This window comes from Girardinichthys multiradiatus, chromosome 18, assembly GCF_021462225.1.
Source record: "Girardinichthys multiradiatus isolate DD_20200921_A chromosome 18, DD_fGirMul_XY1, whole genome shotgun sequence".
Lineage (NCBI taxonomy): Eukaryota > Metazoa > Chordata > Actinopteri > Cyprinodontiformes > Goodeidae > Girardinichthys > Girardinichthys multiradiatus.
Window position 1 is genome coordinate 4,159,254 of NC_061810.1, and position 14,277 is coordinate 4,173,530.

General features: G+C 41.0%; 1 protein-coding gene across 2 annotated transcripts in view; it reads left to right on the top strand.

Annotated features, from left to right (window-relative positions):
- Window positions 1–9,747, top strand: part of usp32 (ubiquitin specific peptidase 32) — an 85,874-nt gene extending 76,127 nt beyond the window's left edge. For both annotated transcript variants that reach the window (XM_047391935.1, XM_047391936.1), the window contains exons 31-34: window positions 21–246; window positions 3,933–4,375; window positions 4,479–4,571; window positions 6,605–9,747. In XM_047391935.1, the coding sequence (XP_047247891.1) occupies window positions 21–246; window positions 3,933–4,375; window positions 4,479–4,571; window positions 6,605–6,778 (936 nt within the window). In that variant the 3' untranslated portion in view covers window positions 6,779–9,747. The remainder of the gene's footprint in view (window positions 1–20; window positions 247–3,932; window positions 4,376–4,478; window positions 4,572–6,604) is intronic.
- The last annotated feature ends 4,530 nt before the right edge of the window (window positions 9,748–14,277 follow it).

A 14,277-nucleotide genomic window follows, 5' to 3' on the forward strand; every position in this document is an offset into this window, starting at 1 on the left:
GTCATGTTTGTTTTCTCCAGATTGTCCACCTGAAGCGCTTCCAGTTTGTAAACGGTCGCTGGATAAAGTCTCAGAAAATTGTCAAATTCCCTCGGGAGAATTTTGACCCTAGCGCCTTTCTGGCTCCCAGAGACCTGGAGCATCGCTCCCTCCACTCCCGAAGTGAGAGCGAGGACCTACTGAGGGTTGGAGAAGATAACCTGTCATCCATCTCTGCTCCAGCTGGCTTCTGCAACCTGCCCAAAGGTACTTCTAGTAAATTCAGAAAATTATCTTTGTAGACTGAAACGTGTTTCCTGCATAATGAGTTAACGAGACAAAAGTTCCAAGCTCCATGCTAGTTTTACTGCTGTTACATAGTAAAGCATAAGTACACTATATTGCATTAAGGTCACAGCACTAAATCAATGAATGCTGGTGTTCCAGTCACGTTCATGGCTGCAGGTGTATAAAGGTTGGTGTGGAGAAACTTGACTGTCCTGCACAGAGTCCTGACCCCTGACCTCAACCTTCTTCAACACCTTTGGGATGAATTAGTGGAGGCTGCAGTTCTGGTTTTCTCATCTAACTATGTACACACTCCTAAATCTGGTGGAAGATGTTTACAGAATAGTTAAAGTTGCCGTTGCTGGCAACGGTGGGGCCATCAACAAGTTGGACCTTATACATTAAGAATAGGATGTCACTGAAGTTCATGTACATGTAAAAGTAGACAAATACTTTTGGCAATAGAGTGTATTTCAATATTGTTCAGAACTTTCTGATTCTTGCGGAAGTCAGTGTCCAGCAGAGGGAGCCCTGTTGAATGTGAGGCTGTAAGGGCTACATGTGCAATATCAGGAGGACTGGAATGGTCCACAAATGTCCCAGACATAGCTGACTGAACAGCTGACTGTCAGAGCAGAGAATACCTCCGTTTGCATTCGGGGGGTCATTCTCTGGAATTTCCTTTGGCGGCTTTTAGTTGAGTTTTATTAGAATAATAAAAAAGGTGAAAAAGTTAAACTAATTTAAGATAAGAGATATACAGATATATATTATAAGCCATCTGATTGACTGGTAGCCTGTCCAGGATGTACCGCGCCTCCCACCCATAGACTGCTGGAGATAGGCACCAGCTTCCCCTCGACACACTATGGAAGGAGCGGTAGAAGATGACTGCCTGACTGACTATATACAGATGTCTGGTCAACATCCAATAGAACTGGAGCTAAGCATGTCCCAATCAGGATTCTTTTGTGTTTGATATGAATTCAAGCCATTTAAGAATACCCATGTAGCTGATGCCTCTTTAAAATAAATGCCATGTTTATAACTGTCTTCAGCTGCTTGCCTTCAGTAAACTCATGTCTTGCTTCCTCTGACAATACTTTCATGCAGAGCAGCTTCACTGAGGTGCTGCTTTGGCTTCTGATTGCTTTCAGCTGGTATATTTTCAGTTACTGATAATCATGTGTGGACAAAACTAACAGTTTTTTTTCACATCATAGATGTCATGCTATTCTTAAAACATTTCTAAATGTAATGACTAGTGTTGGCAGAGCGGTCCACATGACTGGAAGCCATCAATTTCGTAAAGGCCATGCACATGAAAATAGGCGTTAGTTTTTAATAATTGGTCATGTAAAAAAAACATGTTTTCGGGATTGAGACTTTTGTTACTTTCAAAAAGCTTTAAACAGGAATCTGGCAACAGATGGAGACATCCCTAGTTAGAGTAGTAAAGCAGTCCTCACTGCTGTGTCTGTTTGACCTCTTCGCCCTACTGTGTTGTTGTGAAGAGACTATCGTACCGAGCCTTTCTGTTCACAGCACCGACCACACACCTCACCAGCTCACAGCAGCTTCCAGCAAACTGCAAGAAAAACTCTATCTTCCATTTCTCCATTGCTATAAAAGCAATAGTTGCCAATGGTCGGTCGTTCAGACTCTATCTCATCACTAAGAATAGTTCGAAAACATAACCTTGATTTAGTAAATTGGATAGCCTCAACTGTGTTTCAGTTCCTCCATCAGATTTCTGCTCTCTGAACTCTGAGTCACAGTAACAATTGTTTCTTCCGTTTGCAATGTTCTTCAAATGGAGTAATTGTAAAAGATGGTAGTATATCTTTTCTTTTGCTCCGTTGATGAGTTGACGAACCATTCAAGACACACTAAACGTTTTAGTTTCCAGCTATGACAAAAAACTTGACATGAAAAAAACGTCCACTTTCTGAATTAAGAAGTCTAGTTAATTTAACATGTATGTTTTTACACTGAGAGAAACCTTTGAGACTACCCAGGGAATAACTTTTTCTGTTTTTTTGTCATTTAAATATTTTAGATCCTAAGACAAACTGTTATATCAGACAAAGATAACAGCTTTCTGGGCATCTCCCTCAGAAGCTTTATTGGGCACGTCCCACTGGGGCAGATTCAGAACTCTCAGGAAGGACTGTATATCCTTTCTGGCCTGGGAACACCAAGAGGGTGTCACCAGGTGGAGGGAAGTCTGGTTTTCCCTCCTGGATCTGTTTGAATGAGATTTTGACACTGGAAAACTGTAAGGCCCAATTGTTCCCATGACAGCTTAATGACTTTCTGCTAAAACGTAAGAAATAAGGAGAACTACAGTCAGGATACTGCAAGGATTTTACAGTGTATGAGCCAAAAACAATCTGGAAGATTGAGCTGACTGAGCAGCTGTCTCCTGGTGACGTGGATTGGTATGTTTTGTGTTGTCATATGTCGTAGTTTTGCTTATTATATGAGGTGAAGTGAGAGTTTTGCAGGTGTTTTGTAAATAATTCCATTTTCTGTTGTGTCTTTTTGTTTAGAGACTTGAATATTAATTAAATTGGTCTTTTTTTATTAATGCATGCTAATGTAAACCAACATCATGTGGTCCACCGAAACAGTTGCTGTATTTAGCATGCTTCTAAACTCTGTCCTTTATGACTATAAACCTAACAGGAATGGGCAGAGAGTGATTATTGGCCTTCGTTGACTGTAAGCATGTTTACTGGGCAACAGCCATTAGCCAGCCAGTTAAAAGAAAAGCACTGCTTGTCCCTGCTAGTGCAGCTTCATGTCATGAGTCCCTTTGTCCTCTTCTACTTAATGTTCATTCAGTGGACATAGGACTATTTACTACTGCTGGTGTGTTCACAGCATTTTGATTTGTGGGCTTATCTCTGAGCTAAAACCAGCCTCGGCGCTGGAAGCGGAGGGGTGAAATGTGACAGATACTGTACGGTTCATTAATATTTACACTATTCTTTGATGTTGACACAAACTTATTTCTTTGGGAACTCCAAAATGTTAGATGTGTACATTTTTATTTGTCCCTGTCCCTTTATATTTGTTTTGTGGTGAAAAACATTGCTGGGAGAAGAACTTTAGGAAACTCAGGAACAGATGAGAACAGGGCCATTTCTAAGGTGTAGGGACACCAGTGAACCACAGTGAGAACCGTTATCTATTTATAGAGAAAAACTGGAACAGCAGGGAACCCTACCAGACATAACCCGCCTACCAAAACTACTTCAAGAACACACAAAAGCATGCAGGATGACATCTGAAGCACTGCTGACCAAGAGGAACACAAAGGCCCATCTCATATTTGCTAAAAAGCATCATGATGCATTCCTAACGTAACTGTACTTTTTGAAAGGTTTGCATCCTGTTCATTCCATAACGTTAAATCTGTTAGAGTATTTCAGAAACATATTTACAGTTATATATGTTGCTTAAGGAGCTGGACGACCTGCTGAAATTGATGTAGCCATGAATTGGCTACATCAATGTAGCCATGAATGTCCATCAGTTTGTGGTCTTTAGCTCAAGTGGACTTTGATTATTCCAAGATACAGTGAAGACCGTCAAAGTTCATTAAAGTGGAGATTGATTGGGAATGTAATTTACATTTACCACGTTTTGTTTTCCAACAGCCTCTCCCACCTCAAGCAGGAGATCAGCACCTTCTCTGAGTCGGAACAGCAGCCCATCTGGTAGTCCAAAGTCCGGTGGTCGCAGACCGGGCCGGCTACGGCTGCCCCAGCTTGGCAGCAAGCACTGGCTTTCCATCAGCAAGGAGAACTTAGATGGAGATGCGTCTTCTGAAGCTGACTCCCGGGACAGTGTGCCACAGACAGAAGTAGAGGCAGGAGTCACAGGAGCAGCAGGGCTTGTCTGCTCAGGTGATCAGATGGCATCAGAGTCATCCTGTGGTACAGAGGCCTCCAGCAGCCACTGTGACGTAATCGTGATGAATGGAGACAGCAACGGGATGGGATCGGACTGCAGCATAGAGAGCAACGTGGACCCTGACAGTTCTCTGCTTCAGCACAGAGACATGTGTCTGGATCCCCTCTACAACCTCTATGCAATATCAGTCAGTAGCAACATCACATTTACTGTCATTTATGTAGTGAATAAATGCTTCCTGTTAATTAACAAGTTTTTGATTGGCTTTTTGTTCTTTTTTATCTTCTCAGTGTCATTCAGGAATCATGGGAGGGGGCCACTATGTGACATATGCCAAAAACCCCAACGACAAGTGGTACTGTTACAATGACAGCAGCTGCAAGGTAACCAAACACACACACACACACACACACACACACACACTCTTGTCTTACTGTATGGTGTGAGGATCTTGCATTGACTCCAATTGATTTCCATTCAAGGCTGCACAGTGGCGCAGTTGGTAGCACTGTTGCCTTGCAGCAAGAAGGTCCTGGGTTCAATTCCTGGCCTGGGGTCTTTCTGCATGGAGTTTGCATGTTCTCCCTGTGCATGCGTGGGTTCTCACCGGGTACTCCGGCTTCCTCCCACAGTCCAAAGACATGCCTGTTAGGTTAATTGGTCTCTCTAAATTGACCGTAGGTGTATGAATGAGTGTGTGCATGGTTGTTTGTGTGTTGCCCTGCGATGGACTGGCGACCTGTCCAGGGTGTACCCTGCCTCTCGCCCATAGACTGCTGGAGATAGGCACCAGCCCCCCCGTGACCCACTATGGAATAAGCGGTAGAAAATGACTGACTGATTTCCATTCATATCTTTGACCCCCACCCCTAAATCTAACCATTTCCAGTACATATCTAACTCTAAGCCTCACCCGGACTCAATTCACACCTTCATAAACCGTAACCCGTAGCAAGTATCATGAAAATGTCCTCACTTTACAACAAATGGTCCTCACTCAGCTCCAAAAACAGCAGCATACACACACTCACACCAAGCCCTTAGAATTGATCCTGGATGGCTTTTTTTAGTCTGAGTTAATTAGATAAACTGAGAATGCGTGGGTTTTCTCTGGGTACTCAGGCTTCCTCCTATTGTTAGGGTAATTGGTCTCTCTAAATTGCCCTTAGGTGTGTGAATGAGTGTGTGCATGGTTGTTTGTGTGTTGCCCTGCGATGGACTGGCGACCTGTCCAGGGTGTACCCCACCTCCCACCCATAGACTGCTGGAGATAGGCACCAGCTCCCCCACGACCCACAATGGAAGAAGCGGTATAGAAATGACGATGATTGAGCTACAAAGAAGTGGTTTAAATCAAATCATATTCATGTGTTCTTCTTAATAATTGTGCACTATGCATTTGTGTTGATCTATCGTAAAATATATTGAAGTCTATGGTTGTAACATGACAAAATGTAAAACGTTAACACTAGAACTCCCAGGACTGTCAATTTGCCATAACTCTGGTTTATTAAAACTCTTACCTTCCTGGCATCCTGACTTTTCTAAACCTGTGTCTTTTGTATTCCTATGTCTCTATTTTAAAAAAATAACAAAGTCAATAAAGTATTTCTACCTCTAACTACCACAGCCGCTATTTTGATGGCCCTATTATTTACATTGATATTTTTTTTCCCACGGCTGAGTATATGCGTGAGCGTTGCCTAGCAACCGCCACTCTAGACGCAGTCTGAGAAGGAGATTGTTGGCATCCTACAAATGGCTTCTAGAAGGATATTTTCTGCTCAAGAGGCATTGGAAATGCTTCAAAAATTAGATGGTCGTGATTCTGAGGTTGAGAGGGATTCTGACAACTCCTGGTCGGTATTCAGTTCCAGTGACAGCGGGTCAGAGAGTGAGCCCCCGGCTCAAAAACACGAGTCGTCCCATTAGCAGGAGGTTGTGGCGCATTATTTCAAGGTAGTAAAAGACTAGCCTATGTAAGGGTTTTATCATTTTAGGCTATAGTTTACAGATTAGTGAACTAATAATATATAAACTACAGCAACAGTGCCACAGAGATAGGGTTCAGGGACAGGGAGATGAGCCAGGTCCCCAGTGCCCAGCTAGAAACCCAGCAATCCAGCTCACTGGCAGGAGAGAAACTAAAAAACAAGGTACTGATAATAGACAAAGAAATAAACAATAAGTTAGGTCATAGATATAGTAGCCCAGTAACAACAATCTACTCCGTGGGCTTGGGAGTTCTGGTATTGTTAGAATTCTGGGAGTCCTAGTGTTAAAGGGGAATTGATACTGTTGCAAGGTGCTGTAAATAGTTCTTGATGATTTCATGTTTTGCTTATCTGATGAAGGAAGTTCTTGCCTTTCTGGTTTTTCATGTTTTGACAAAGTTGATGTGATGTTGCTTTAACAGGAAGTGCATTCTGAAGAGATCGACACCGACTCGGCCTACATCCTGTTCTACGAGCAGCAGGGAGTCGACTACTCCCAGTTCCTGCCAAAGATTGATGGCAAGAAGATGGCCGACACCAGTAGCATGGATGAAGACTTTGAGTCTGACTATAAGAAATACTGCGTCCTTCAGTGATTGTGCGACGTCTTCTATCAGTCAGCACTACACCTGCGTCCCAGGTGTAGTGCTGGGACGCAGGACGCACCAGCTGTTTGGATCCCTCTGAAGAATTCTCCCAGACTGCTAATGGCTACAAGCCTTTAGGGAGGCATCGCAGCACTTTTTAGTCAATCCAAAATCTAGATAAATGAGATTTGCACCACCCCTCATCTCCTTTTTGAAAGCACTAATGGGGTGCACTTTGTTGGGCCCAGAAAAAACCCTGAATCCTCCTTAATGTGTATTTTGCCATAACAAACCTGTAACATTTAGCTGAACCTAGCAGATCTCTGAATCGATGCCAATGAGGCTAAGTCATGAAATTGTTACTTTCTCACTGTGCATTCATCACCTGAGATGATGGAAGGAAAGAAGGAATATATGACTGATGTTTTTTAATCAGAGGAGTAACAGTGTTGATGTTCGCTAGGTGTGAATATAAGGCTGACATTTGGAGACAGATAAAGTTTGAAATGCCATCTGGAAATAGTTAAAAAAAAAAAAACCAGTATGCGTGTGCTGGTGTCATATTTGGTGCCACAGGCCGTTATGAAGATGAAATTCATTATCTAGACTATTGGATACTGTGAGATGCTTTTTAAAGCTGTTTTATTAGCGATAGTTTGTCACTAGGGTTAACGTCATATGCTACCTCATCTTCCCATCATGCAGTTTGTGCAGCAGCTGTAGCCTAAATGTATGAATCAGTGTTAACGAGAAATATGTTGTTCCTCCCATTGTAGTAGACGAGATAAATGCATTTCAGAGTCCCCACATCAAAAAAACTAAATCTAACCCCCTTTCCTGGAGACTTCCACAGTTCCTGAGGCTGAGATGAAAATAGTCCCACACCTGCCAAATTTAAGTGCTGATGTGTAAAATACAGAGGTGCGTAAAGCCACAACTCCAAGAGCTCGCCTGGGAATAAATATTTATTTCGGAAAGGTGCCATGATTTCAAAAAATAGACAAATATGTTAAGTATATGTTCATGAGTTTTTTTGATTCTAGAGAGGTGGTGTTTTATAAGATTTGTTTTATTTTTGTAAACAGAAAGGCTTTCTGTTGAGGCAGATCTCTTCAGACCAGACATGGATATCTAACTGAAGCCACGCCTACAGGAAGCGGGCTTCTCTTTGCACCTTACCCCTGCTGCAGTTCTCTGTATTACATATTTCTGATTATTAAATATTCACAACCTTGGAAACAAAGCTGGAACATTTAGGGAGAAAAACATTGACTGTGCTGCCAAAAAAAATTTTATCAGTGGTTTTATTATTCTAATAATATTTAACTAATACCCTAAAAAAACTTGACCAATGCAGCTGAGCCTTTGTAGTAATTTAAGTGTTGTCAATTTAAAGGGATAGTACAAACTGTTTGAAGTGAGGTTTAGTTAAAGAGATTCTAGGTTGCCCCCTCTAACATCTTAAAACTGCTGCAATCTCAAAACAGTTCTAGCGCTTAATGTAAAGGTTACTTTAAAGCATTAAACTGTTGTCATGTTTGTTATGGATGGTTTTATGCAGATAAAGCTACAGATTATTACAACGCTCGGTGAAACGTATACTGCTGAAGAGAAAGTGGTAAATGTGTCCAGGTAGAGTAACTGTCATGCAGTGTGATGCTTTTCCTTCACACAGTTATTTTGCTTTTTTTTTCTGCAGTACATGTTTCACATGAGAAGGTCAGATTATCATCTGAACTATCTTCAAGCAGCCACAGACTCAAAGTAAATGTGAGCTAAAATCACTTACGCTTGATAAAGGCCCCACTGTCTTATTTCATTGAACTTTATGAAACACAAACAATGGCTGTCTGATTGTAAAAGTAGTCATATATAGCAACTGTTGGTTTCCTGCCTAGTTGGCCATTATTTAGTTAGTTTAAGCACATATATTTATGCTCTCATGATCATTTGATGTCAGATTTTTAAACCCCCTTACAGCTTTTTCCACATTACCTCCTGAAGTAAAGTCTGGGATCAGGTGACCCCCTGGTTCCTGCTTTTGTGTTCATTGCATTATGTCATCTAACCACACGGTCAGCTAAAACAGGCTCCAATGGCCACTTAATGAAGTTTGTTTGCACCACTAATGCTCAGCATGAACTGAAGATGCTAGAATAAAGCTCCTTGTATTGCTTTACAATGAGCAGCTGTCTCAAAATCACGTTCCACAGTTGGAAAAACTGTCCCATTTATGTCTTGTCAACCAAATTCAATCACAAAGGCAAACATGCATTTCTTTCATATAAAGTTTGTTTTCAGTTGATCTAAATGGTGGACCCCTCCTGTTTTTTGTTCAGTTTTTTGTCCTTGTTTGAAACATCACATGGCTCAAAGGGAAAATTGCAGTAAGGATCTGATCAGTGAAAACCCAATGTTGTAATGTTGCATCCAGTTGCAACCACAATACATATCAGTTTTTTATTTTGTTGATTCTTTCCCCGAAATGTTCCCTCAGGCCACCTGTAGCTAAAGCTGTTTTAAAAATCGGGGGTTAATTTCAGCACAATTTTCAGAAACAATGACCTGCCTAACAGAAGCAACCTGTTAGCTGAGGCTGGACAAACACAGATCTCGTAAACCACAGTGCCCTATCCAACCCTCACCCCTGAGATAATTCAGCATGTCGGCAGGCAGTGCGATCTACTACTGAGCTGTCTGTCAGTGTTTGTAGCCTCTTCTTATTTAAGTTCCGTTCTGTCGAATGGAAACCTGACTTGTTAATTTAAAGAACTTTTTTGTAAGGTGTTTGTTGAAAGAAAGTGACATTGCACTGACATGAAAACATGTACATAAAGTGTTTTGTAAATAAGCCAATGAAAACTGTGTATTTGAATATGAGCTGTACAAAATATTGTACTTGTAGTTGTATATGGAGTGATACTGTTGATCTGTAACAAAATAACCAAGCAACAAATTAAACTCTGCAGAGGAAATGAGTTTTTTGTGGTTCAGGAAATCATTTCAGTGTCTGGTAATTTTCTTAAGGGAGTAATGCACAGCAAATCAATTGGAGAAAAATAGAACAAATATCACAGAAAAATGTAAACACATTTGCTTCTCTTTCTACAGTATACAGTGTCATAAATTGTGGAATTCTGGTTGATTTTTATTTTATTGCAGAGGAAGCAAGGCTGAGATAGGAACCTGGAAATTGTCCGAGCTACCGCACCCTGTTGGCGGTTAGATGCCTCGGAGCTCCTCTGGATATTCCCCATACGCAACCCCAATGTTTACAATGACTTCCTCTTAAAGGAACGACTAACTGTTCTATACTTTTAACACTTTTAGTCTAAATAAGGCAGAGGAATAGTTACCTGAGGCACCCGTCCTTAATCCACTCGGTGATCAAAGTGACGAAGCAGCCCAGAAAGAAGGTCAGACATGGTTTTTATATCTGGTACTCCCTGCAAGGTTTGTACTCTCCCTCAGTGTTTATCAATAGACTATGTGTCACCATTCTGGTGTCTATCTGATAGTGTGTGTAATAGCAGGTGTCCAACCCTAAATCTAAGTGTTGCTGCAGCATTCTAATCACCCCGGTTACAGAGCATCCCATAATCAAACCTGATGTACATTTATGTCAAACTGTTGGTCATTTGTCCTTATGACATGCGTCAGTGAAGATTCTTATCCTAACAAAAGTGAAAAGATTAGAATTCATAATTTATCATTATGCTATGTGTGTGTGTGTGTGTGTGTGTGAAAGCTCATCTATAAGTAATAATAAGAGGTTATTGCTAACTGAATGTAGGACTATTGCAACCAGTCTGAAGCAGAAAGGTGCCATGTTGTAGTAGGACTGCAAATGCAGCAGGACATTTTCAACACACTTCTTCCTGAAGATGCATCAATCATTGTCATAAGTATCATAGGGGATTACTTTAAAATCAGTTAGACCGTCTATTATGCATAAGGAGAAAGAAAACAATGAATTTCTCATCTGGGCAGTCAGCCCACAGGATTTCCATTTCAATTTGATGAATAGAAATTTGCTTAATTTATTGACTGTAATTGTCTGAGGTCTCTCCACACATCATAAATTGTGACCCTGTTCTGTTGGGTTGGAGAAGAGACTAGGAAGATTCTTCACAGACTGCCATTTTGAACAATACAATGACCTGAATCCATTTCACTGGATGGAACAAGATGGCAGAACTATGCTGTATAATAATGTTAATGTGAATTTCGTTGTGTTAATTATTTTAATTCACACTAGAGAATATGTTTTTTATCTAATGTTTTACCTGCTGAGTAGTTAGCATAAACCGATGCTAGCTATGTTCAACTTTTACACTTTGAACAGTGAATTAGTCCTAAAGTTAATAGAGACAGGCTTTATTATTATATTATATTAAATTATTATTTAATATTGTGTTTATTCACTGAGTATGAATTTTGAAGCCCTGTTTAAATTATTTAATAAAAGTGCTGTTAGATATTTTGAGATTGTTGTCTATGTTATTTGTAAAAAAGGCACCAAGATATTTAAACTCCTCCGCTTGAGAGAGAGACAGACCCACATCCCAGAGGGAGGAATTGACCTTTTGTCAGTTGAGAGCTGTGGCACTTTGACTTCGGGGAGCTGAATCATTTCTCGGCTGCTTCACACTCATGAACCACTCCCGTGCACGCTGAACAACTTTAAGAGGCAACAGAAACACATCATTTGCAAAGATAAGACCTTAGGTTTCTAAAGCAGACACCCTGACTTCCATGACTATCCGTTGAGTTCCTGTTCATTAACACCACAAACATTCAGGAAAAGAGCCACCTCTCATGGAGTCCAAGCTGCAACTGAGAACAAACTCAACCTCGTGTCTAGAGTGAAGACAAATCTTATCCTTCGTTTACTAGGACTGGATATCTTAAAAGCTTCCCCAGCACTCCATACTCCAGCAGCACCACCCCTATCCAGGTTTTTGCTTCTGCAACCACAGAAGCAGCAGTCCTTCTGACCATCCAGTACCTATCAGCTATTTCAGGAGTTCTCGAAGGCAACCAAGCCCTGCAGACTTTTTCTTTTGATTAGCGACTTCCATCACTGCTGGTGTCCACCAGAGGGTGGAACCTAACGGGATCCTCCACCAGATATTCCCAGTTGACCCTCACCACATGTTTGGGTTTCCAAGGTCTGTCTAGCAGCCTCTATTACCACTGGATCTACCTCTCTGCCAGGTGTTTATCAGCCAATGAGCCTCACCTAGTGTCCAAGACATAATGCTGCAGGGGGCTGATGATACGATAAACATATTTATCACCTTTGGCCCAAGGAGGCCTGGTAATTAAACTTATGAACCACTTTTGCTCAAATATGGTGTCTGAAATGGACATTCACAACAGAATCTCCACATGGAATCCGTTCCAAAGCACCATCTAGAGACCCTAAAAAGGCCCTTGCAACTCTGACCCTCAACGGGCAACCCCTAACCAAGGAAAACTCTAACACAGAGCTGCTCAGCCGGGGGCTTCTGAGTGCCTCCACATCCACCTGAGTAGGAGAGGATCCAGCCTAGAGCTGGGTTCCAGAGCGCAACCTGTCTATTTGAAGTAGCTAAAGCTCAACTTCGCACACAAACTCTGGCTTTATTCCCCTGTTGAAACAGGACAGGACATACCAAAAGCCAAATTGTGACCCCTGAAATCAGCATGTGCAAAACCTCCGTCTTCACCTATTACCTGGCTCACACTGCACCCAACCATGACTCCTCACCCTGCAGTTGGTGGGCCCATGTAGAACCCCTCACGACCCGATCAGCCAAGGACAATGGATGGAAAGATGTTTTTATTGCCTTTACTTGAAGAGTTTATGCAGAACTAAACTAAGTGTCAGAGTTAGACAAACTGATAAACTCAGAGAAGGTATGCAATGAAGACACAAGCGAGTCAAAGTTATCTTTGGCTGGCCAGGGAGAGACAGACCACTCTCTCAGAGGAGCTGCCCTGTGTCACAGCCTTTTATTAAAGAAAGGAAAAAACACTCATGTTATAGCATCGTGGGTGTGGCTACACAGTTTCAGAAATACAAATCCTACTGAATAAAACTGGTTCTTGTCCAGATACTGTTACAGCTCACATGTCCACATCTGGCATCCAAGGACACGAAGATTGGCTGGGGTGCGAACAGCTTTCTTCCCAGAACTCCACACACACACAAGTTCCTGCTCAGTCTGCATAACAACCACCCAAATGCAACTCTAAGACAAGAAGACAATTCTGTTAATAGTTTATAAAAATACTTCAAGAATAAATGTGAAAAGTATTCAAACCACTTCTATAAAAGTTCACCCAACTAAATAAATGAAAATGTCTTTTAATGGTAAATCATAAAGATAAAGAACCTTTTTAAACTAAGCAATGATAATTTATGTACAAATCTTCCAACACTAAGATAAAAATGATTCTTTTAACCAAAATATTACTTACTGGTAATAAAAAAAAAAAAAACTAGGCTATGGGTTATTTGCTTTAGCCCACTCTTAGGTAGCCTTAACATTGGATACACTTTAATCCATTTTTTTGGGTTGAAAACCAACCCATGATGATGGGCCAAACTCATAATCCAAAACTATTGGGCCATATCTACCTGGATTGAATTAGGCCTGAATCAGTCCATATTTTACCCATGACTGGTTTAGCAACATAACCCAAGTTCCTTTAGACTATCTGTTTTTAGGTTATTAGGTGATTACAGACGGAATTGAAAATAATTTTTAGGATATTTAAATGTACAGCACTGATGAGGAATAAACTAACCTGCTATCCACCTACCATCATAAATCCCTACAACCCCACGGTCACCCCCCAGTCACCACCAGCACCACCGCTACGTTCTTTTCAACATTTAAAAACTTGCATCCGTGTGACTACTGATTAAAGTGCTAATCTAATAAGAGATTGAAAGGGCAAGCATGCCCTTTCAAGAGAGGGAATGATGACATTACAGTAGTAGTAGTAGTAGTAGTAGTAGTATTACTAGCTCAGTAAAAAATGAGAAAACAGAGAATATATGTACAGATGATTGCTGGGATAAACAGCAGGTCTCCACCTAAACACTGGCAAACATTTTATAGAATTAATTATAAATTATAAAATGTTAACTGCAGAAAATGAGACGAGCACGAAATATTCCAGGTTATCTACAGGGAAATTTAAGTATTAAAAGAAATTCAATCACTTATTAAATCATTGAGTAGTATCATCTGTCACTGCACGGATTAATACAAGAATCTAGAGGCTTTAAATGGACCAACCGGTTTTTACTTAGGATGCCCGTCAGACATTAATGATGCCTCTTTAATGAATTGTCAGACTTACTGTATTCCAGATTAAACTGAAAACGCCCCAATATGTCAAATGTGAATATGGCTTGACTGTCAGGAAAACCTACCAAACCCAGGCCACATCCTGCCTCTGCTGGACTTTGTTTTAAAAGTACAGTGGCCACTGTTTCATGTTGTTAGGTTGTC